Consider the following 22,881-nt stretch of genomic DNA (forward strand, 5'->3'; position numbering starts at 1 on the left):
AGAATACAAATGTTTCTGAAAGAAAACGGACAAGGCCGAAATCTGGACTTTTATGGAGCCCAGGCGTAGGCCCACATCCACTGCTGCTTGTAGAAACAGAAGGAAACGTCCTAGATGGATTTCCACCACAGAAAATTTTCTGCTCTCACACCAAGAGACTTATTTCTTCCAAATACGATAGTAATGCTTAGACGTTACCCCTTTCCTGGCTTGGATCATAGTCGGGATAACCTTGTTAGGGATCCCTCTCCTGGCTAGAATCAGCCGGAGAAGGCCTTGGATCTGGTGTCCTGGGATCATTTATTTTATATGTTGCACCGGTTTGGACTACAGTACCTAATGCATTTGTTACTTTATTGAGTGCTCTTTATGAACACTCTTCCTCCCAAATTGTATGCCATGGATAAATCTCAGATCCCTTTCTCATTCAATGGGGCAACAGACAAGGCTGCCCTCTGTCACCACTTTTATTTGCCCTCGCTCTTGAACCGTTGGCTATTGCTTTAATACAGTCCCCCCTGTTCCAGGGAATCCAGGTCGGTGCTTCTGAATTAAAAGTTGCCCTATTTGCAGACGACATGTTGCTTTTTATGTCTGACCCGGCTTCCTCGGCGCCGGAGGTGATGCGTATCCATTGACTTTTTTTGGGTCCTTTGCTGGCTACAGGGTTAATGTGGCCAAGTCGGAGTTTCTACCCCTTTCTGGCTCCTTTTCGGATTTCTTATCTATCCCTATATTTTCTCAGTTACGTCTAGCCACACCTACGATTAAATATTTAGGAATATACTGTACATCCCATATGATCCTGGAGGCTTGTACACCGCCAATTTTACCCCTTTACTACATACTATACCAAAAATGCTTGAAAATTGGGTGAACCTCCCACTTTCTATGATGGGAAGGTTTGCTGTCATAAAAAGTGTAATTTTCCCTAAATTATCCTTCCCCATGCAGATGCTTCCAATAGCTATTAGTAAACGCGATATCTCAATATTACACAAACATTTTACCAAGTTTATTTGGAATGGTGGTAAGCCCCGAATAGCTCAGGCTAGATTGCGATTTGCACGTACAGATGGAGGACTTGGAGTCCCGGATTTAACAATTTTTCCTTTATCTGTTTTTTTCCTTATATTTCAGATCAATTAATACTGCTTTTTCCGTGGAAACGGAACTGGTTGCTCCATTTTCATTAGCCGCCTTACTTCACTCCCCCAGATCTAAAATTCCTCTGCATATCTAGGAATCCCCCTTGTTCAGGGATACCTAAAAAGCATGGATAACAATTAATCGCAAATTGAAACATAACTGGAAGTGTACCCCTATGTTCATTCCCACTCTGGATAATATTTACTTCAGGAACTGGAAAAACAGAGGCTTACGTTTGATTAAGGACGATTTTGACCAGGGAGGCAATATAATGCAATTAACTGACATTAGGGAATCCTATGGTTTATCTAATAAAGATTTCTATATGTACCTGCAGGTACGTCACTATATCCACACTCTGCCCTCAGCAAATACCTTTAAGGAATTCTGTGACCCACTATTATCGTTATTGAGTTATGTAATGTCTCACACATACCATACTAGACTTCTAGCAGACGTATTTTGTAAAGAGCAACCTCTCCACGTCTGGAGATCTGTGTATTTAGCCTGGTCAAATGACATTCCCCAATTCCCAAAGATAGAAGAATTGCTTTTCAATTTCGATAGCATAATGAAACATCTCCACACTGCGATGCTACAATAAACGCATTATAGAATTTTAAACAGGGCTTACGTTTCACAAGCGCAAAGGGGACACATGGTGGCAAATGAATCGGACAGCTGTTTGAAATGCCAACCTTTTTCCACAAGTTGTGGGAGTGTGGCAAGATACGCCAATTTTGGAATAAAATTGCAAATTATATAAACAAAATTTTTGGTTTAAAAGTTTGTCCCGACCTCTTAGCCATGTTATGTCTTCACTTTGCAAACTGGAACCTAGGCCCTGACCACAGAACCACAATCCCCCTATTATCTGTTATTTTAACGGCAGCCAGGAAAATAATTATGGTAGAATGGACCAAGCCTCCCCCCCTTTATTGGCAGCTGTTCATCAATTATTACTTACAATTTTGTACTTTGACAGAAGGGCCTCATTTCCAGACGTTGAGAAGGGTGTTATCTGCTTTAATAATAAATGGGGCTCATTTATTGACCACCTTGACCCTGGGATAGGGCACAGATTATGAAGGTGTTTGACTCCACCTCCTGGTTTTTATTACGCCAGACTTCGTGATCTTACTATTCATTCCATACTGCTTTTAGGTTGTTCTCTAATTTGCTGCAGGGCTCTCGCCTCACGTCTTATTCTCTATTATATATTATAACCAATACCGGTGCCCTTGGATTATTGTCACCACACTTCCTGTGAATACCATGGAAAATACAATGTACATAAAATCTCCGTTCCCCGCTCCCTCTTCCTCCCTTTTGTGTTTATCTAATGTCTTTGTCTAAATTTGTTATGTTCACTTGTATCTGTTATAAATGCATCTATTGCTAGGGTTTTGGAGTTTTTCTTTTTGTATGTTATTATACTGTTGTAGGAAACCAACAAATAATATTATGATCTTTTTCTGGTTTCAATATTGGGACGCTCCTATTTCTGGAGCTGGTCTCAGATGCTATGTTCTCTTTATAGGTCATCAGTGAGCTACACCAATCTTCACTTATTTTTTGTTAATATGGACAAGTGATGCTCAATTGAAGACTTTTTTGATACTCGTCCCTCTCCCCTTTTTCCTTATTGACACTCAATAGTAATGGTTATTATTGTTGCTTTGTATTTACTTGGATTGTGTACTACGATGCATTTACACTTTATTGCATGCCATTTTGTTCTTTATGTTTGGAAAATCTCTAATAAACAGATTTCAAAAGAAAAAAAAAAAGAAAGAAAAAGAAATTATGTCCCGATTTAAAAATTAATGATATCTAGCATAGTGTGGCGGTGTGGATCAATGTAGAATAGATTGGGATATTAGGTTCCTGCTGTCCTGCAACAATCTGAATAAATATCCTGTTATAGGGGCGATCCCAGTTTGTAATCCATGCCAGGGCGCTGGTGAACTACCCCTGCTGCCCCTGCACCAATTTGGCTCTCCTCCAGCAGAGACACCAACTGTTTCTTTAACTGAGCCTGCCCACATGGATGATAGCAGGTGCCGATGCTTCTACTGTGCAGTCTTCCAATTTTAGCCACCAGCTGCTGAGGTGCCTTCAGCTCGACTAGAACTCCTCCTTTGCCCAATGTGAAGGGTCTGGACTGCGGCCTTCCACTCTACTGTGCTTCAATGACCGCTGAGGGCTTTCCCCTAGCTCTGGTGGTGGCAGTTACCTTGGTGCACCTGATGCCAGCAAGTGGACAGGCGATAGGCCTGTGGAAAGCTAGCGTTAGGGAGCCTGTGGCAAGCAGGGTAAACAACAGGACCTAGGCCAGTGGTGACCGTAAAGATACCGACAGGTTGTCCACTGTATGCAGCCGTGAGAGAGTATAGACCACTCTACCTCGCAAAACTGCTGGTGTAGTGCTCCTAGAATCTAAAGTGGCTCACAATATATACAGCATATAATAAAGATGTAGATATAGATAGACAGATAGATAGATAGATAGATAGATAGATAGATATATCCAAAGAAAGAGGACGGCACTCACGGGATTTGTTTAGCATATATAATCAAAGTAACAGATTTCAAATGTTCATCATTACTTTGATTATATATGCTAAACAAATCCTGTGAGTGCCGTCCTCTTTCTTTGGATACATTGCCACGCTGACACGTGTTTGGACCAGGAGCACCGAGGTATTGTGTTTTATTATATTGAGTGCTGATCTGCTGGGAGTTTTATATATATATATATATATATATATATATATATAAATATATACAACCGGAAGGCAGCACTCCAGGACTGCTGAACAAAGAAATCACATGGACCCCATAATGGTAAGTATCAACGTTACAATTGTGTTTCAGATTTCTGATCCTGACGAAAATCTGAAACACGACTGAAGCGTTGATACTTAGCATGCTGGGGTTCGTGTGATTTCTTTGTTCAGCCTTCCCGGAGTGCCGCCTTTTGGTCGCTGTATGTGGTGATAAGCACGCAGTGGTTGTATACACCCGGACGGCACTGGGTGCAAATATATATAACTTTTAATTCTTAAAACAGAGTCAAGCGAAGGCTGGTTGACTCTGTTTTAAGAATTAAGTTACACCAGGGGCACCGCACGTTGTGGTTGTTGTGTTTATGTTTTTGCCACACTGCACATGTTGCCATGGGAATGCGCTAGTGACACTATGCATGCGCACCTGGAAGCGGCAGCCCGGTGGCTAAAGGGTTGCCTTGGCAACACAGCGCGCTCTCAGTACGCGCCTTGCGGCAGGTGTGTGCATAAATATATGCCCAACACATTTCATGTTGCAGGCTTTGCCTGATTGCTTATAGATCTGCGCTGACTCACACCCGGAAGTGACGACGCGGTGAGTGGTTGGTTACTATAGCAACGCGGCGAACAAATAGGTAGTGCAGCACCACTGGGCTCATCAAAAACTGTATGTTACTTTTGATATGTCTAAATACATATACACACCAGCATTGCTATATTGCCACCTGATGATAGGACATACTAGTGCTTCTCATTACTTAGTAATTATGGGACCGGAAGTGACGCCAATTCCGACTGCTTGAAACGCAATCACAAGCCACAGGTGCCTCCTGTTGCCCTCATATGATTTGCTAGGTATTTAACAGGGGCCTGGGAAACATGTCCTTGATATTCAGTTCCACTTTGCGGCCTGATGTATATGACTCTGCTGACCTGAGTTGGACCTTTGTGATACCTTGAAAAAGGTCCCTGTTGTGGACCGAAACGTTGGTGAGATATATCATTTGTATCTGGAACTGCTGAGTCTATTCAGTAAAGAAACATTTTTCTGCAATATCGATTCAGTCTGGAGAGTGCTATCATTTCCACGTTTAGTTGAAAACACTGCACTATATTATATATATATATATATATATATATATATATATATATATACACACACACACACATATATATATATATATACACATACACAGCTCAAAAAAATAAAGGGAACACTTAAACAACACAATGTAACTCCAAGTCAATCACACTTCTGTGAAATCAAACTGTCTACTTAGGAAGCAACACTGATTGACAATCAATTTCACATGCTGTTGTGCAAATGGAATAGACAACAGGTGGAAATTATAGGCAATTAGCAAGACACCCCCAATAAAGGAGTTGTTCTGCAGGTGGTGACCACAGACCACTTCTCAGCTCCTATGCTTTCTGGCTGATGTTTTGGTCACTTTTGAAAGCTGGCGGTGCTTTCACTCTAGTGGTAGCATGAGACTGAGTCTACAACCCACACAAGTGGCTCAGGTAGTGCAGCTCATCCAGGATGGCACATCAATGCGAGTTGTGGCAAGAAGGTTTGCTGTGTCTGTCAGCGTAGTGCCCAGAGCATGGAGGCGCTACCAGGAGACAGGCCAGTACATCAGGAGACGTGGAGGAGGCCGTAGGAGGGCAACAACCCAGCAGCAGGACTGCTACCTCCGCCTTTGTGCAAGGAGGAACAGGAGGAGCACTGCCAGAGCCCTGAAAAATTACCACCAGCAAGCCACAAATGTGCATGTGTCTACTCAAACGATCAGAAACAGACTCCATGAGGGTGGTATGAGGGCCCGACGTCCACAGGTGGGGGTTGTGCTTACAGCCCAACACCGTGCAGGACGTTTGGCATTTGCCAGAGAACACCAAGATTGGCAAATTAGCCACTGGCGCCCTGTGCTCTTCACAGATGAAAGCAGGTTCTCACTGAGCACATGTGACAGACGTGACAGAGTCTGGAGACGCCAAAAAGAACGTTCTGCTGCCTGCAACATCCTCCAGCATGACCGGTTTGGCAGTGGGTCAGTAATGGTGTGGGATGGCATTTCTTTGGGGGGCCGCACAGCCCTCCATGTGCTCGCCAGAGGTAGCCTGACTGCCATTAGGTACCGAGATGAGATCCTCAGACCCCTTGTGAGACCATATGCTGGTGCGGTTGGCCCTAGGTTCCTCCTAATGCAAGACAATGCTAGACCTTATGTGGCTGGAGTGTGTCAGCAGTTCCTGCAAGACGAAGGCATTGATGCTATGGACTGGCCCGCCCGTTCCCCAGACCTGAATCCAATTGAGCACATCTGGGACATCATGTCTCGCTCCATCCACCAACGCCACGTTGCACCACAGACTGCCCAGGAGTTGGCGGATGCTTTAGTCCAGGTCTGGGAGGAGATCCCTCAGGAGACAATCCGCCACCTCATCAGGAGCATGCCCAGGCGTTGTAGGGAGGTCATAAAGGCATGTGGAGGCCACACACACTACTGAGCTTCATTTTGACTTGTTTTAAGGACATTACATCAAAGTTGGATCAGCCTGTAGTGTGTTTTTCCACTTTAATTTTGAGTGCGACTCCAAATCCAGACCTCCATGGGTTAATAAGTTTGATTTCCATTGATAATTTTTGTGTGATTTTGTTGTCAGCACATTTAACTATGTAAAGAACAAAGTATTTAATAAGAATATTTCTTTCATTCAGATCTAGGATGTGTTGTTTAAGTGTTCCCTTTATTTTTTTGAGCAGTGTATATATGTAATTACAGTGGAAATAATGTGTAATCATAGCCCTATTAAAGTGGATAACACATGCCAACTGCTCTAGTGGCCTATCGATGGAGTGTATCCTTTGCCCAGTCTAGATAGACACTGTCTATTCCATTTATCATGGTATTTTGGCAACATCATTGACTAGAGCTCTCCCAGCAGATATTGCATCTTAACACAGCTGCTCTTCTGGACCTCACTGTCGAGCTGACCAACCTGGCAGAAGCCACGGCTATATTATACCTTCCAGTGGTTTACAGAGATCTGGAGACAGCTCCATGTGATAGTGGAGCCAGAAAATTACACTTTTACTTATTAAGAAAAGTGTTTATATTATTTACCTGACTCACATTTTCTCATTAACCTCTAGCAAAGACATTCTTCTTCTCTTTTTTTTTTTTTTTTTTTTAGAAGTGACTGACCAGTAACCTGTAATAGCGTGACTCTTGATGTATTATTGGGATTTACTCTGTATATCTGGTACGCATATTCTGGCTTAATATTTTTTATTCACATGCTGGATTTGAGCCTTGACTTATTTATTTTTTTAAAGTGTGATTTGCAAGATTTACAAAAGAAGCCTACCTAATTGCTAAGAGGCTCACTGTGATATAAAAAAACAATTGTGTCCTCTATTCAAAGTAATTTTCTTAATATATGGCACTCCAAGAAAATAGTTTGGATGTTCCTGGTTAACCCATACTATACCACTGTGGTTTTTATTTTTCTGCTTTGGTAGTTCCAACCTACAATAAGTGTATGTCCAGATACCCAACTAAGAGAAGCAAGAATGCATCTGAAGAGCACATTTTTTTATTTTTTTACCTTTGTGGTATGCAAATATGTATATATCATTTTAAATTCCTTCTGTATCTCATGTAATGCACTATTTGTGGCTCGCCTTGTTCTTATATTCCATTTACATTTAATCACCGCTTTATAAAACATCCCCAACAATGTATTAATGTTGAGGACTATGGCCATTTAAATAATCATAGTACTTAAATAACATCCTAGCAGTAATCCAACATACCTAAAATGCTGTAAAAATAAACTCTCACCTTTTTATAAATCATATGACACATGGCCACACGAAGCTTCATGCCAGCTAGCAGGACGTGATAAAAAAAAATATGATGGAATAGTGCCAAAAGCAAGGTACAGACAGAGAGGGCAGCAGCGTTGATGTAGGCATCTGCCAAAGCCGCATCACTGGAATCATCAATCTCAAAATAACGGATAACATTTCCAAGAAATATTGGCTGGATTACTTTAACACTTTCCTAGAAGGAAAAAAGGAACAGGTTCATTGTCAGTAAATAATAGGAAAATATCACATTATTATATAAACTAATATATAAGGCATTAATAAATAAAGACACTCCAGTTACATGTATAGTGAATTCCCTAAACAATGCACAGTCCATGACTGAGCATCAAGCAGGTCAACAACAGCATCAATGATGAAAGCTCTCTTCATTAAAGTATTGACACTGTTAAATAAAAGTTCTTGGATACGTTATTAACAATGGAACTTGGGGCCTAATTCAAGGTTGATCACAAAAGCAAAATCTTCCTCTACTAGGCAAACCATGTGCACTGCAGGTGGGGCAGATATAACAGATGCAGAGAGCTATATTTGGGTGGGGTGTGTTTAAACTGAAATCTAAATTACAGTTTAAAAATAAAGCAACATTTACCCTGCACAGAAACAATATAACCCACCCAAATCTAAATCTCTCTGCATATGTTACATCGGCCCCCCTGCAATGCACATGGTATTGCCCATTAGAGGGAGATTTTGCTTTTACAATCAACCTTAAATTAGGCACTTATTACACAGCTTGTTGCAGCTGTGTATCAATCAGGTGAGAAAATGCTTTCTTAATTCTTTACTAACCTAGCTGTTGGATACAAACACAAATCTGTCAGACTGCATGGATTCTATCACCTTTAGTGGACCTGCAAGTTAATGCAAGATAAGGAACAGAAAAAAGATTTTGCTGAGATACGATATACAAGTTTTTGTTACCAGTTAATAATATATTAGGTAATAATATATTACACTGGAAAGCAATGAGGTTCACAAACTCCAATCTAAAATCTACAATTATTGTTAAAAACAATAAATAGCTGTTATCAGTACACAATATTTCTAAAAAGAGTTAGCATTTTGGAATCCTCTGCTTTTGTGTTTACCTTTCCCTTGAGTTACATATCCCTAAAGACAGAGGAATCTAATAATTTATGTTTATTGGCAATGTCACTTACAAGTAGAGACTCACAAAGTTTTATACCTACATTTCACTCTAACCATTTTGCCAATAAGGCATTTCCCATACCAATGCCTAGCCTAATTTGGCACTTTTGGTGCTAGTTACAATTCACCATCAATCCCTAAAGTTTGCTACCAGAGTGTCGTACTCAACTCATCCCTCTTCTTCACCACCCACATTTATGCTATCTCCCAATCCTGTCTCTTACCTCTAACATCTCTAAGATCAGATGCTTTCTCACCCTGGATGCTATAAATCTCTTATTCATGCCCTTGTCATCTCCCACCTGGACAACTGCAACCTCCTACTCTCTCTTGCCTGTCCACTTTTAAATCTATACTCAGTGTTGCTGCTCACCTACTTTTGCCATCATGTTCCTCTGATTTTAGCTTTTCTCTCCTGGCTCCCAACACCTGAAATATACAGTTTAAACTGCTCACCCTAATCTTCAGAGCACTCAGTCACTCCTCACCCTCCTACTTCTCTACATCTCTGCCTCCGAAAAAATTACCTCCTCCTACTTTTGCAACCAAGACTCTCCCATGCAACTCTCCTCTTCTGGAACTCAATTCCTCCGGTTGGGATCAGAGCTCATCGGTACTGGTTTCTGATTCGCTCACACGAAGCCCATTCCCAGGAGAACCGCGTTGGGACACCCACAGGCATCATCATACTCTGCAGCCTATCAGAAAACTCTGGAAGCCGAAACCCGGAAGTTGCCTATTAGCCCACGCTCTAAACGCCTGCCCAGCAACAAGGAGAGGGTACTGTGAGTAAGGTGCAGCAGAGAACCAAACTGGACTACAGATACACTGACAGGAGTCAGTGTCAGACGTTTGGATTATTCCACATTGGGAATGAACACATAAGAAGCCCTGTATCCTTTCCCAGGCTGACAAAAGGAGATATGAAAACATAAAAATAAAAAAAAGCAGAGATACAGGGACAGGAGTGTTGAATGCTCCTGAACTGCTGGGGACGGTCATAAAAACCCCACAGATCTATTAGTTGGTTGGAGACTAACCTTTTGAGTGAACATATCCCATAAATCATTGTTTCCCTAATCAAGTCCTCAAACATACCAATGGCTCATGTTCTGAGTATTTCTATCTTAGAAAACAGGTAGTGTAGGAGAGGTACTGAGCCGTCAAGTAGACCAAAGTTGTTGGGGGTGCATGAGGGCTCGACTGAGAAACATGGCTTTAAGTGTTAAGCATTATAATATATAATAAGCTATTAACTTCCCTTCCCCAATAGTTGTTCCCAAGTCAAGGACCTTGCAGAAACTGACTTACTGTTGTTTGTCCCAACTTTAACATTTTGGAATGAACATAACACTCAATGAAAATGTATTAATAGCACTAACTCCACTAACTAGGGAGAACAGGAGCAGTAGATTAATTAAAGGTTCTCCATGATATTGAAACATGAAGAGAAGTCACTTTATACAATCTATATAATAATCAAGGATTGCTCTGATGGGAGAGGGTATGTATAAGTGAGGAAGGCTTAGGTGACCCGGTATATGCTGGGTCCATATGATTACTAAACAAATTCATCCAGCACTTGCTGCTAAATGCACACTATAGGTATCGTAATAGAAAAAACAGACACAAGAATTTTTTGTCTAGAAGACACAAAGATTATATATATATATATATATATATATATATATATATACACAATGCAGCTTGTGTCCGGCACTCCGCTGTAAGTAAATGACTGCCACGGTGCCCTGGTTTTCAATAGCGTAGAATTCCATAGATAGCTGGCACTCATGGACTGACAAACAGACAATACTCAGGTACTTGCTGCAGCAAGTACCTGAGTATTGTCTGTTTGTCAGTCCATGAGTGCCAGCTATCTATGGAATTCTATATATATATATATATATATATATATCAAGATTTATGGTAAGAACTTACCTTTGTTACATCTCTTTCTGCGCGGTACACTGGGCTCCACAAGGATAGACATTGGGGTGTAGAGTAAGTTCTTGATCCGAGGCACCGACAGGCTCAAAAGCTTTGACTGTTCCCAGAATGCATAGCGCTCCCTCATCTATAACCCCGTCTCCCTGCAGAGGAGCTCAGTTTTTAGTTAACCAGCCCAATGCAGTAGCAGGTAAAAGAGACGACAACAATTAGTAGCCACATACATCACAATTTCACCCCAGGAGAAAGTGTCAGCGGCTAATGCCATACCAACCCAAAGAAGCTAAGTGTGTAAGGGTGGGCGCCTTGTGGAGCTCAGTATACCTCGCAGAAAGAGATTTAACAAAGGTAAGTTCTTACCATAAATCTCGTTTTCTGCTGCGGGGTACACTGGGCTCCACAAGGATAGACATTGGGGATGTCCTAAAGCAGTTCCTTATAGGAGGGGACGCACTGTAGCGGGCACAAGAACCCGGCGTCCAAAGGAAACATCCTGGGAAGCGGCAGTATCGAAGGCATAGAACCTAATGAACATGTTCATTGAGGACCACGTAGCCGCCTTGCACAATTGTTCAAGGGTCGCACCACGGCGGGCTGCCCAAGAAGGTCCAACAGACCGAGTAGAATGGGCCTTAATGTGAGCAGGAGCGGACAGACCAGCCCTCACATAAGCATGTGCAATCACCATTCTAATCCACCTGGCCAGGGTCTGCTTGTGAGCAGGCCAGCCACGTTTGTGAAAACCAAACAGAACAAAGAGAGAATCAGACTTCCGGATGCAAGCAGTCCTCTTCACATAGATACGGAGAGCCCATACCACATCCAAAGACCACACTTTGGGAGACAAATCAGGAGAGACAAGGGCCGGAACCACTATCTCCTGATTAAGGTGGAACGAAGACACCACCTTAGGTAAATACCCGGGACGAGTCCTAAGAACCGTCCGGTCACGGTGAAAAATCAGATATGGGGAACTACAAGACAAGGCACCCAAATCAGACACTCTTCTAGCCGAGGCAATAGCCAGCAAAAACACCACCTTAAGGGAAAGCCACTGAAGTCCAGCCGATTCAAGAGGTTCAAACGGAGACCCTTGCAATGCCTCCAAAACCACAGACAAATCCCAAGGAGCCACAGGCGGGACATAGGGAGGTTGGATTCGCAACACACCCTGAGTGAAGGTATGCACAACAGGTAAGGTCGCAAGTTTTCTCTGAAACCAAACCGACAAGGCAGAAATATGGAACTTGGTGGAAGCCAGATGCAGGCCTAGGTCCAGGCCCTGCTGAAGAAAAGACAAAAGCTTGGCCGTACTAAACTTGGAAGCGTCATAATTGTTAGATGCGCACCAAACAAAGTAAGAATGCCAGACCCTATGGTAAATCCAAGCAGAAGCCGGTTTCCGGGCCCACAGCATAGTTTGAATGACCGATTCAGAATAACCTCTAGCCCTCAAGACGGAAGCTACAACAGCCACGCCGTCAAATCCAGCCGAGCCAAGTCCTGGTAGACACAGGAGCCCTGAACGAGGTGGACTGGTCGTTGTGGAATTAGAAGGGGACACTCTAGCAAGAGGCCCTGGAGGTCTGAGAACCAGTGCCGTCTGGGCAACGCTGGAGCTACGAGAAGCAGAATTCCTCCTTCCTGCTTGAACTTCCGAATTACCCTGGGCAAGAGTGACACCGGAGGGAACGCGTACGGCAGCCAAAAGTTCCATGGAACCGCCAGCGCATCCACGAACGCTGCTTGAGGATCCCTTGTTCTTGCGCCAAAGACCGGAACCTTGTGATTCTGTTTAGACGCCATCAGGTCCACGTCTGGTAGGCCCCACCTTTCCACTAGGCGTTGAAACACTTCTGGATGGAGGCCCCACTCTCCGGTGTGTACGTCCTGACGACTGACAAAGTCCGCTTCCCAATTCAGGACCCCCGGAATGAATATCGCCGATATAGCCGGTAAATGGCGTTCCGCCCACTGAAGAATCCGTGATATTTCCTTAATTGCCAGGCGGCTTTGAGTGCCGCCTTGATGATGTATTTAAGCCACTGTGGTGGCGCTGTCCGACTGTACCTGAACTGGTCGGTTCTGTATCAAATGCTGGGCCAGGTTCAATGAGTTGAATACCGCCCGCAATTCGAGAATATTGATTGGGAGTCGAGAGTCCTCCTTGGTCCACCGACCCTGAAGGGAGTGTTGCTCCAACACTGCGCCCCAACCTCGCAAACTGGCATCCGTCGTCAGCAGGACCCAGTGCGATATCCATAAGGGAGGACCATGCACAACCGTTGGTCCTGGAGCCACCACCACAGTGACAGACGAACCTCCGGAGTCAAGGAGATCAATTGAGACCTGATCTGGTGAGGCAGGCCGTCCCACTTGGCCAGAATTAGCCTCTGAAGAGGGCGAGAATGGAATTGAGCATACTCCACCATGTCGAAATGCTGACACCATGAGGCCTAGCACTTGCATCGCCGAAAGTATCGACACTTGTGGACGAGATAGGAAGTATCGAATCCTGTCCTTAAGCTTCAGGACTTTCTCCTGAAGCTTCAGGACTTTCTCCTGAGACAAGTGCAACCGTTGGTTGTGAGTGTCCAATAACACTCCCAGATGCACCATGCTCGGAGCAGGGACCAGGGAAGATTTCTTCCAGTTGATGAGCCACCCGTGGGCTTGCAGAAACCGGGCCGTCAGATCCAGATGACGTAGGAGAATTTCTGGGGAATTTGCCAGGATCAACAAGTCGTCCAGATACAATAGGATCCTGTCCCCTTGACGGCGGAGAACAGCCGTCATCACCGCCATGACTTTGGTGAAGACTTGTGGAGCCGTGGTCAAACCAAAATGTAACGCCCGAAATTGGTAATGAAGGTCGCCAACCGCAAACCTCAGGTACTGCTGATGCGACACTGCTATAGGGATAAGCAGGTAAGCATCCTGTATGTCCAGGGAGACCAGATAATCCCCAGGTTCCAAGGCCAGGATAATAGAGCGAAGAGTTTCCATACGAAACTAGGATACCTTCACAAATTTGTTCAACGCCTTGAGGTTGAGAATGGGCCGGAAGGACCCATTCGGTTTCAGGACAAGGAATAGCGGCTAATAGTACCCCTGGCCCCTCTAAGCAAGAGGCACCTGTACTACCACTCCTGTTTTCAGGAGGGTCTGTACCACCGAATGAAGAGTCCTTGCCTTTACTTGATCCGAATGGACGTCTGTCAGGCAAAATCGATGAGGGGGCGGTTTTTGAAGGCGATGGCGGAACCTCGAGTGACAACATCCCGTACCCAGGCATCTGAAGTGGTCTTCAACCATTCCTAGGGTATACCCTAGAAGCCGGCCCCCACCCTGGGGTCCCCCAGGGGGAGGACCGCCCCGTCATGCGCAGGCTTATCGGTCTTGGAAGCTGGCTGAAATCGGTCTTGGAAGCACCTTTGGGCTTTGGCTTGCCAGATTTGGAAGTGCGACTCTGTTTGGTGTACGCCTGACTTTTTGCTTTTTCCTGAAGGACTTAAAGGGACGAAAGGCAGTACTTTTAGCCTTTGGTACAGAAGGAGCAGTACTTGGTAGACAGGCTGTTTTAGCAGACGCCAAATCAGCCACTATCTTATTTAAGTCCTCTCCAAAAAGGATATTTCCCTTAAAGGGAGTACCTCCAGGGTTTTTCTAGAGTCCAGATCCAAAGACCAGGACCGCAGCCATAAGATCCGGCGAGCTAGAACTGACGTAGTCGAAGCCTTGGCTGCCAGAACACTGGCATCAGAAGCCGCCTCCTTAACATAGTGAGAAGCCGTGACTATATACGACAAGCATTGTCTAGCATGGTCAGAAGAGATTTCAGCTTCCAACTCCTGGGCCCACGCTTCAATAGCTTCTGCAGCCTACGTCGCTGCAATAGTGGGCCTATGCACAGCGGCCGCAAGGGAATAAATTGCTTTTAGACAACCCTCCACACGCTTATCCGTAGGCTCTTTTAGAGACATAATGTTAGTGACAGGTAGAGCTGAGGAGACCACCATCCTTGCCACATGTGAATCCACTGGCAGAGGTGTCTCCCAATATTTAGTCAGCTCCGACGCGAGAGGATAGCGAGCAAGCAGTTTCTTGCGAGGCGAGAACTTCTTTCCCGGATTTTCCCAGGATTCCTGATATATATCAACCAGATGATCAGAGTGGGGTAAAACTAGTTTAACCACCTTCTGACGCTTAAACCTATCCGGTTTCTTAGGAGGAACGGACGGTTTCGGTTCATCTGCAATCTGAAGAATTGACCGTATAGCCTCCAATAAATCAGGAACATCCAATTGTGAAACTCCCTCCCCATCAGATAACTCGGAATCTGTGGGGTCAGTATAAACGCCATCCTCATCAGACGAGGTGTCAGGGACAGCAGTGGATTGTGAGGAAGTAATGGCCCGCTTAGAGGACCCTTTGGTCTTAGGCGGGCGAGGGTTAGACTTCTTAGTAGTCAGGGAATGGTTCAACTGCTGTAACTGATTGGACAATTGATCTGCCCACAGCGGATTAACCGCGGGGACCATGAACGCTTGCACCGGCACAGGAGGTCCCATAGGGGGCATTAGTTTAGTAACTAGCGTAGTCAGTAGCATGGAGAAGGTAGCCCACAATGGGTCATTCTGAACCCCTGTTTCTACTGTCCCACTGGGGGGCAAGGAACCCCCAGAAACAAAACCCTCAGCTGCTACATTTTCCTCAAATGTATCTGCGACGTCATCACCACTCCCAGTGGGATCAGCTCCAGAACCGTTACCCTTTTTAGCGGACATGATATAAATCGCAATGTAAGGTAACACAGTACAATATCAGCAGCACAATACCTGACCCAAACCCCTGCGCAGTGTAGTCAGCACAAACAGGAATTTAGGAGAGATACGGTGACTAAAATCACAAAGAAAAATACACACTGAGTATATCTTGTGAATATCCTATATTAATGATAAACCTGACGCACCTAGTTATAGAATATAGGGATAGCAAGCGGAGTGAGAAACACGAAATGGAGGTCACACAGCAGGAAAATGCACACACATATAGTCACAGTTGTACAAAGCAGAAGTTATAATACTGCACTGGACTAGCCATTCAATATATATAAGATCGATATAACAATGCACAGTAAAGACTGGATGTATATCACAGGGTACTTGTACTAAATAACCCTGACTAAATGCACTCTTTCTTAACTAGCACTGTCAACAGACAAGTTGAATACTTAAGTGTCCTGTAAGATGCACAGCGCTGACATGTAGGCGGCTTTACAGAGGGGGATTTGCCCAAACAGTCCCAGGAACAGTGTAGGTGAGTGTAATGGCGCCCAAACACTGCTGGGAGTGAGGGAGAGAGAGAGAGATATGCAGCTCCAGGGTGGGAACATTTACTCTAAATGGTGTCCTGGGGCTGGGGGAGGGGCTACAGGTCTAAGCCTTTTCCCCTGCTGGACTTAACCACCGGTACTGTGGGCTGCATGAAAAACGGTTTATAAGAGAAACCGACCTGTGCCCTTGCCCTGGTGGCCTAGTGGGGTCCCTGTACTATCACAGTGTCCACGCCAGCGCGCGCAGCCCCCTTCCCACCGGCAGTGCCGGATCGCGATAAAGCGCGGATCCCACTTACCACCTCCCGAAGTGCGGCCACTCGATCCCGGAGAGCCCCAGCCGTGTGTCTGACCAGACGAAAACCGGAGCCTCCTGCTGTATGTACCCGGCAACCAGGGCGCGGGAGTGTACAGCGCCGCTGGGGGAGAGACGGAGCTGCAGCAGAGAATGTCTTCTGACATCTAACCGCCGCTGCAGCCCTTGTAGACTTCACTTTTCTTCAAAAAAAGCTCTTCTTAGGCTGCCTGGAGCAGCCCCCTGTTAACATGCCTGCTACTGCAAGCACCAACTACAAAACTGAGCTCCTGTGCAGGGAAACGGGGTTATAGAGGAGGCGGCACTATGCATTCTGGGAACAGTCAAAGCGTTTGAGCCTGTTGGTGCCTCAGATCAAGATCCTACTCTACACCCCAATGTCTATCCTTGTGGAGCCCAGTGTACCCTGCAGCATTGTGTATATAATAAGAATTTACTTACCGATAATTCTATTTCTCATAGTCCGTAGTGGATGCTGGGACTCCGTAAGGACCATGGGGACTAGCGGCTCCGCAGGAGACTGGGCACAAAAGTAAAAGCTTGAACTAGCTGGTGTGCACTGGCTCCTCCCCCTATGACCCTCCTCCAAGCCTCAGTTAGGATACTGTGCCCGGACGAGCGTACATAATAAGGAAGGATATTGAATCCCGGGTAAGACTCATACCAGCCACACCAATCACACCGTACAACCTGTGATCTGAACCCAGTTAACAGTATGATAAACGAAGGAGCCTCTGAAAAGATGGCTCACAACAATAATAACCCGAATTTTGTAACAATAACTATATACAAGTATTGCAGACAATCCGCACTTGGGATGGGCGCCCAGCATCCACTACGGACTATGAGAAATAGAATTATCGGTAAGTAAATTCTTATTTTCTCTAACGTCCTAAGTGGATGCTGGGACTCCGTAAGGACCATGGGGATTATACCAAAGCTCCCAAACGGGCGGGAGAGTGCGGATGACTCTGCAGCACCGAATGAGAGAACTCCAGGTCCTCCTCAGCCAGGGTATCAAATTTGTAGAATTTAGCAAACGTGTTTGCCCCTGACCAAGTAGCTGCTCGGCAAAGTTGTAAAGCCGAGACCCCTCGGGCAGCCGCCCAAGATGAGCCCACCTTCCTTGTGGAATGGGCTTTTACAGATTTTGGCTGTGGCAGGCCTGCCACAGAATGTGCAAGCTGAATTGTACTACAAATCCAACGAGCAATCGTCTGCTTAGAAGCAGGAGCACCCAGCTTGTTGGGTGCATACAGGATAAACAGCGAGTCAGATTTCCTGACTCCAGCCGTCCTGGAAATATATATTTTCAGGGCCCTGACTACGTCCAGTAACTTGGAGTCCTCCAAGTCCCTAGTAGCCGCAGGCACCACAAAAGGCTGGTTCACGTGAAACGCTGAAACCACCTTTGGGAGAAATTGAGGACGAGTCCTCAATTCTGCCCTATCCGTGTGAAAAATCAGGTAAGGGCTTTTATAAGATAAAGCCGCCAATTCTGAGACACGCCTGGTTGAAGCCAGGGCTAACAGCATTACCACCTTCCATGTGAGATATTTTAATTCCACAGTGGTGAGTGGTTCAAACCAATGTGATTTTAGGAACCCCAAAACCACATTGAGATCCCAAGGTGCCACCGGGGGCACAAAAGGAGGCTGTATATGCAGTACCCCTTTGACAAACGTCTGGACTTCAGGCAGAGAAGCCAGTTCTTTTTGGAAGAAAATCGACAGGGCCGAAATTTGAACCTTAATGGACCCTAATTTTAGGCCCATAGACAGTCCTGTTTGCAGGAAATGTAGGAAGCGACCCAGTTGAAATTCCTCTGTAGGGGCCTCTTTGGCCTCACACCACGCAACATATTTTCGCCAAATGCGGTGATAATGTTTCGCGGTTACATCCTTCCTGGCCTTTATCAGGGTAGGGATGACTTCTTCTGGAATGCCTTTTTCCTTCAGGATCCGGCATTCAACCGCCATGCCGTCAAACGCAGCCGCGGTAAGTCTTGGAACAGACAAGGTCCCTGCTGGAGCAGGTCCTTTCTTAGAGGTAGAGGCCACGGGTCCTCCGTGAGCATCTCTTGAAGTTCCGGGTACCAAGTCCTTCTTGGCCAATCCGGAACCACGAGTATAGTTCTTACTCCTCTCCTTTTTATGATTCTCAGTACTTTTGGTATGAGAGGCAGAGGAGGGAACACATACACTGACTGGTACACCCATGGTGTTACCAGAGCGTCCACCGCTATTGCCTGAGGGTCCCTTGACCTGGCGCAATATCTGTCTAGTTTTTTGTTGAGACGGGACGCCATCATGTCCACCTTTGGTTTTTCCCAACGGTTTACCATCTCTTGGAAGACTTCTGGATGAAGTCCCCACTCCCCCGGGTGAAGGTCGTGTCTGCTGAGGAAGTCCGCTTCCCAGTTGTCCACTCCCGGAATGAACACTGCTGACAGTGCTATCACATGATTCTCCGCCCAGCGAAGAATCCTTGCAGCTTCTGCCATCGCCCTCCTGCTTCTCGTGCCGCCCTGTCTGTTTACGTGGGCGACTGACGTGATGTTGTCCGATTGGATCAATACCGCCTGACCCTGAAGCAGGGGTTTTGCTTGAGTTAGGGCATTGTAAATGGCCCTTAGTTCCAGAATGTTTATATGAAGAGATGTTTCCATGCTTGACCACAAGCCCTGGAAATTTTGTCCCTGTGTGACTGCTCCCCAGCCTCTCAGGCTGGCATCTGTGGTCACCATGATCCAATCCTGAATGCCGAATCTGCGGCCCTCTAGTAGATGAGCACTCTGCAGCCACCACAGAAGAGACACCCTTGTCCTTGGAGACAGGGTTATCCGCTGATGCATCTGAAGATGCGATCCGGACCATTTGTCCAGAAGATCCCACTGAAACGTTCTTGCATGGAATCTTCCGAATGGAATCGCTTCGTAAGAAGCCACCATTTTTCCCAGGACCCTCGTGCACTGATGCACTGACACCTGGCCTGGTTTTAGGAGATTCCTGACTAGCTCGGATAACTCCCTGGCCTTCTCCTCTGGGAGAAACACCTTTTTCTGGACTGTGTCCAGAATCATTCCTAGGAACAGGAGACGTGTCGTTGGAATCAGCTGCGATTTTGGAATATTTAGAATCCACCCGTGCTGCCGTAACACTAACTGAGATAGTGCTACTCCGACTTCTAACTGTTCCCTGGACCTTGCCCTTATCAGGAGATCGTCCAAGTAAGGGATAATTAAAACGCCTTTTCTTCGAAGAAGAATCATCATTTCGGCCATTACCTTGGTAAAGACCCGAGGTGCCGTGGACAATCCAAACGGCAGCGTCTGAAACTGATAATGACAGTTTTGTACTACAAACCTGAGGTACCCTTGGTGAGAAGGGTAGATTGGGACGTGGAGATAAGCATCTTTGATGTCCAGAGACACCATATAGTCCCCTTCTTCCAGGTTTGCTATCACTGCTCTGAGTGACTCCATCTTGAATTTGAACCTCTTTATGTAAGTGTTCAAGGATTTTAGATTTAAAATTGGTCTCACCGAGCCGTCCGGCTTCGGTACCACAAACAGCGTGGAATAATACCCCTTTCCCTGTTGTAGGAGAGGTACCTTGATTATCACCTGCTGGGAATACAGCTTGTGAATGGCTTCCAAAACTGCCTCCCTGTCGGAGGGAGACTTTGGTAGAGCAGACTTCAGGAACCGGCGAGGGGGAGACGTCTCGAATTCCAGTTTGTACCCCTGTGATACTACCTGCAGAATCCAGGGGTCCACTTGCGAGTGAGCCCACTGCGCGTTGAAATTTTTGAGACGGGCCCCCACCGTGTCCGAGTCCGCTTGTAAAGCCCCAGCGTCATGCTGAAGACTTGGCAGAAGCAGAGGAGGGCTTCTGCTCCTGTGAAGAGGCTGCCTGGTGCAGTCTTTTTCCTCTTCCTCTGCCCCGGGGCAGAAATGAGTGGCCTTTTGCCCGCCTGTACTTATGGGGACGAAAGGACTGAGTTTGAAAAGACGGTGTCTTTTTCTGCTGAGAGGTGACCTGGGGTAAAAAGGTGGACTTTCCGGCCGTTGCCGTGGCCACCAGATCCGATAGACCGGCCCCAAATAACTCCTCCCCTTTAAACGGCAATACTTCCATATGTCGTTTGGAATCCGCATCCCCTGACCACTGTCGCGTCCATAACGCTCTTCTGGCAGAAATGGACATAGCACTCACTCTTGATGCCAGGGTGCAAATATCCCTCTGTGCATCACGCATATATAGTAATGCATCCTTCAAATGCTCTATAGTTAGTAATATACTGTCCCTATCCAGGGTATCAATATTTTCAGTCAGGGAATCCGACCACGCAACTCCAGCACTGCACATCCAAGCTGATGCGATTGCTGGTCGCAGTATAACACCAGTATGTGTGTATATACCCTTCAGGATATTTTCCAGCCTTCTATCCGCTGGTTCTTTGAGGGCGGCCGTATCAGGAGACGGTAACGCTACTTGTTTAGATAAACGTGTGAGCGCTTTATCTACTCTAGGGGGTGTTTCCCAACGCGCCCTAACCTCTGGCGGGAAAGGGTATAGTGCCAATAATTTATTAGAAATTAGCACTTTTTTATCGGGGGAAACCCACGCTTTATCACACACCTCATTTAATTCATCTGACTCAGGAAAAGCTACTGGTAGTTTTTTCACTCCCCACATAATACCCTTCTTTGTGGTACTTGTAGTGTCAGAAATATTCAATGCCTCCTTCATTGCCGTGATCATGTAACGTGTGGCCCTACTGGACATTACGTTTGTCTCCTCACCGTCGACACTGGACTCAGTATCCGTGTCTGGGTCTGTGTCGACCCACTGAGGTAACGGGCGTTTTATCGCCCCTGACGGTGTCTGAGACGCCTGGACAGGCACTAATTGATTTGTCGGCTGTCTCATGTCGTCAACAGTTTTTTGTAAAGTGCTGACATTGTCACGTAGTTCTTTAAATACAACCATCCAGTCAGGTGTCGACTCCCTAGGGGGTGACATCACTAATACAGGCAATTGCTCTGCTTCCACATCATTTTCCTCCTCATACATGTCGACACAATCGTACCGACACCCAGCACACACACAGGGAATGCTCTGATAGAGGACAGGACCCCACTAGCCCTTTGGGGAGACAGAGGGAGAGTTTGCCAGCACACACCAGAGCGCTATATATATCAATAGGGATAACCTTATATAAGTGTTACTCCCTTTTATAGCTGCTGTTTATAATTTAGCTGCCAATAGTGCCCCCCCTCTCTCGTTTTTTACCCTGATTCTGTAGGGACTGCAGGGGAGAGTCAGGGAGCCGTCCTTCCAGCGGAACTGTGAGGGAAAATGGCGCTTGTGTGCTGAGGAGATAGGCTCCGCCCCTTCACGACGGCCTTATCTCCCGCTTTTTTCTGGAAAACTGGCAGGGGTTAAATACATCCATATAGCCCAGGAGCTATATGTGATGTATTTCTTTTGCCATCCTAAGGTATTTCTGTTTTTATTGCGTCTCAGGGCGCTCCCCCCCAGCGCCCTGCACCCTCAGTGACCGGAGTGTGAAGTGTGCTGAGAGCAATGGCGCACAGCTGCCGTGCTGTGCGCTACCTTAGTTGAAGACAGGAACGTCTTCTGCCGCCGATTTCACCGGACATCTTCGTTCTTCTGGCTCTGTAAGGGGGCCGGCGGCGCGGCTCCGGGACCCATCCAGGCTGAACCTGTGATCGTCCCTCTGGAGCTAATGTCCAGTAGCCCAAGAAACCCAATCCACTCTGCACGCAGGTGAGTTCGTTTCTTCTCCCCTTAGTCCCACGATGCAGTGAGCCTGTTGCCAGCAGGACTCACTGAAAATAAAAAACCTAAAATAAACTTTTACTCTAAGCAGCTCAGGAGAGCCACCTAGCATGCACCCTTCTCGTTCGGGCACAAAAATCTAACTGAGGCTTGGAGGAGGGTCATAGGGGGAGGAGCCAGTGCACACCAGCTAGTTCAAGCTTTTACTTTTGTGCCCAGTCTCCTGCGGAGCCGCTAGTCCCCATGGTCCTTACGGAGTCCCAGCATCCACTTAGGACGTTAGAGAAATATATATATATATATATATATATATATATATATACACACACACACACATACACACACACACACACACACTGTATATGAGTAGTAGTGTGTGCGTGAAGTTGGTGGCTTGTTCAATAATATAAAGGCATATAAATAATCTGCACTGTGACATTGGTTTGTGAACTAACTAGTTACTACTGAGAAGTGTGTAAAAACAT

At 45.9% G+C, this 22,881-nt stretch overlaps 1 protein-coding gene across 1 annotated transcript in view; it reads right to left on the minus strand.

The window, feature by feature from the left end:
* Window positions 1-22,881, minus strand: part of ABCC4 (ATP binding cassette subfamily C member 4 (PEL blood group)) — a 675,760-nt gene that overhangs the window by 516,090 nt on the left and 136,789 nt on the right. Inside the window, exon 4 of the mRNA XM_063953021.1 lies at window positions 7,790-8,011. Within this exon, the coding sequence (XP_063809091.1) occupies window positions 7,790-8,011 (222 nt within the window). The remainder of the gene's footprint in view (window positions 1-7,789; window positions 8,012-22,881) is intronic.

Source organism: Pseudophryne corroboree, chromosome 2 (assembly GCF_028390025.1).
Source record: "Pseudophryne corroboree isolate aPseCor3 chromosome 2, aPseCor3.hap2, whole genome shotgun sequence".
Classification (NCBI taxonomy): Eukaryota; Metazoa; Chordata; class Amphibia; order Anura; family Myobatrachidae; genus Pseudophryne; species Pseudophryne corroboree.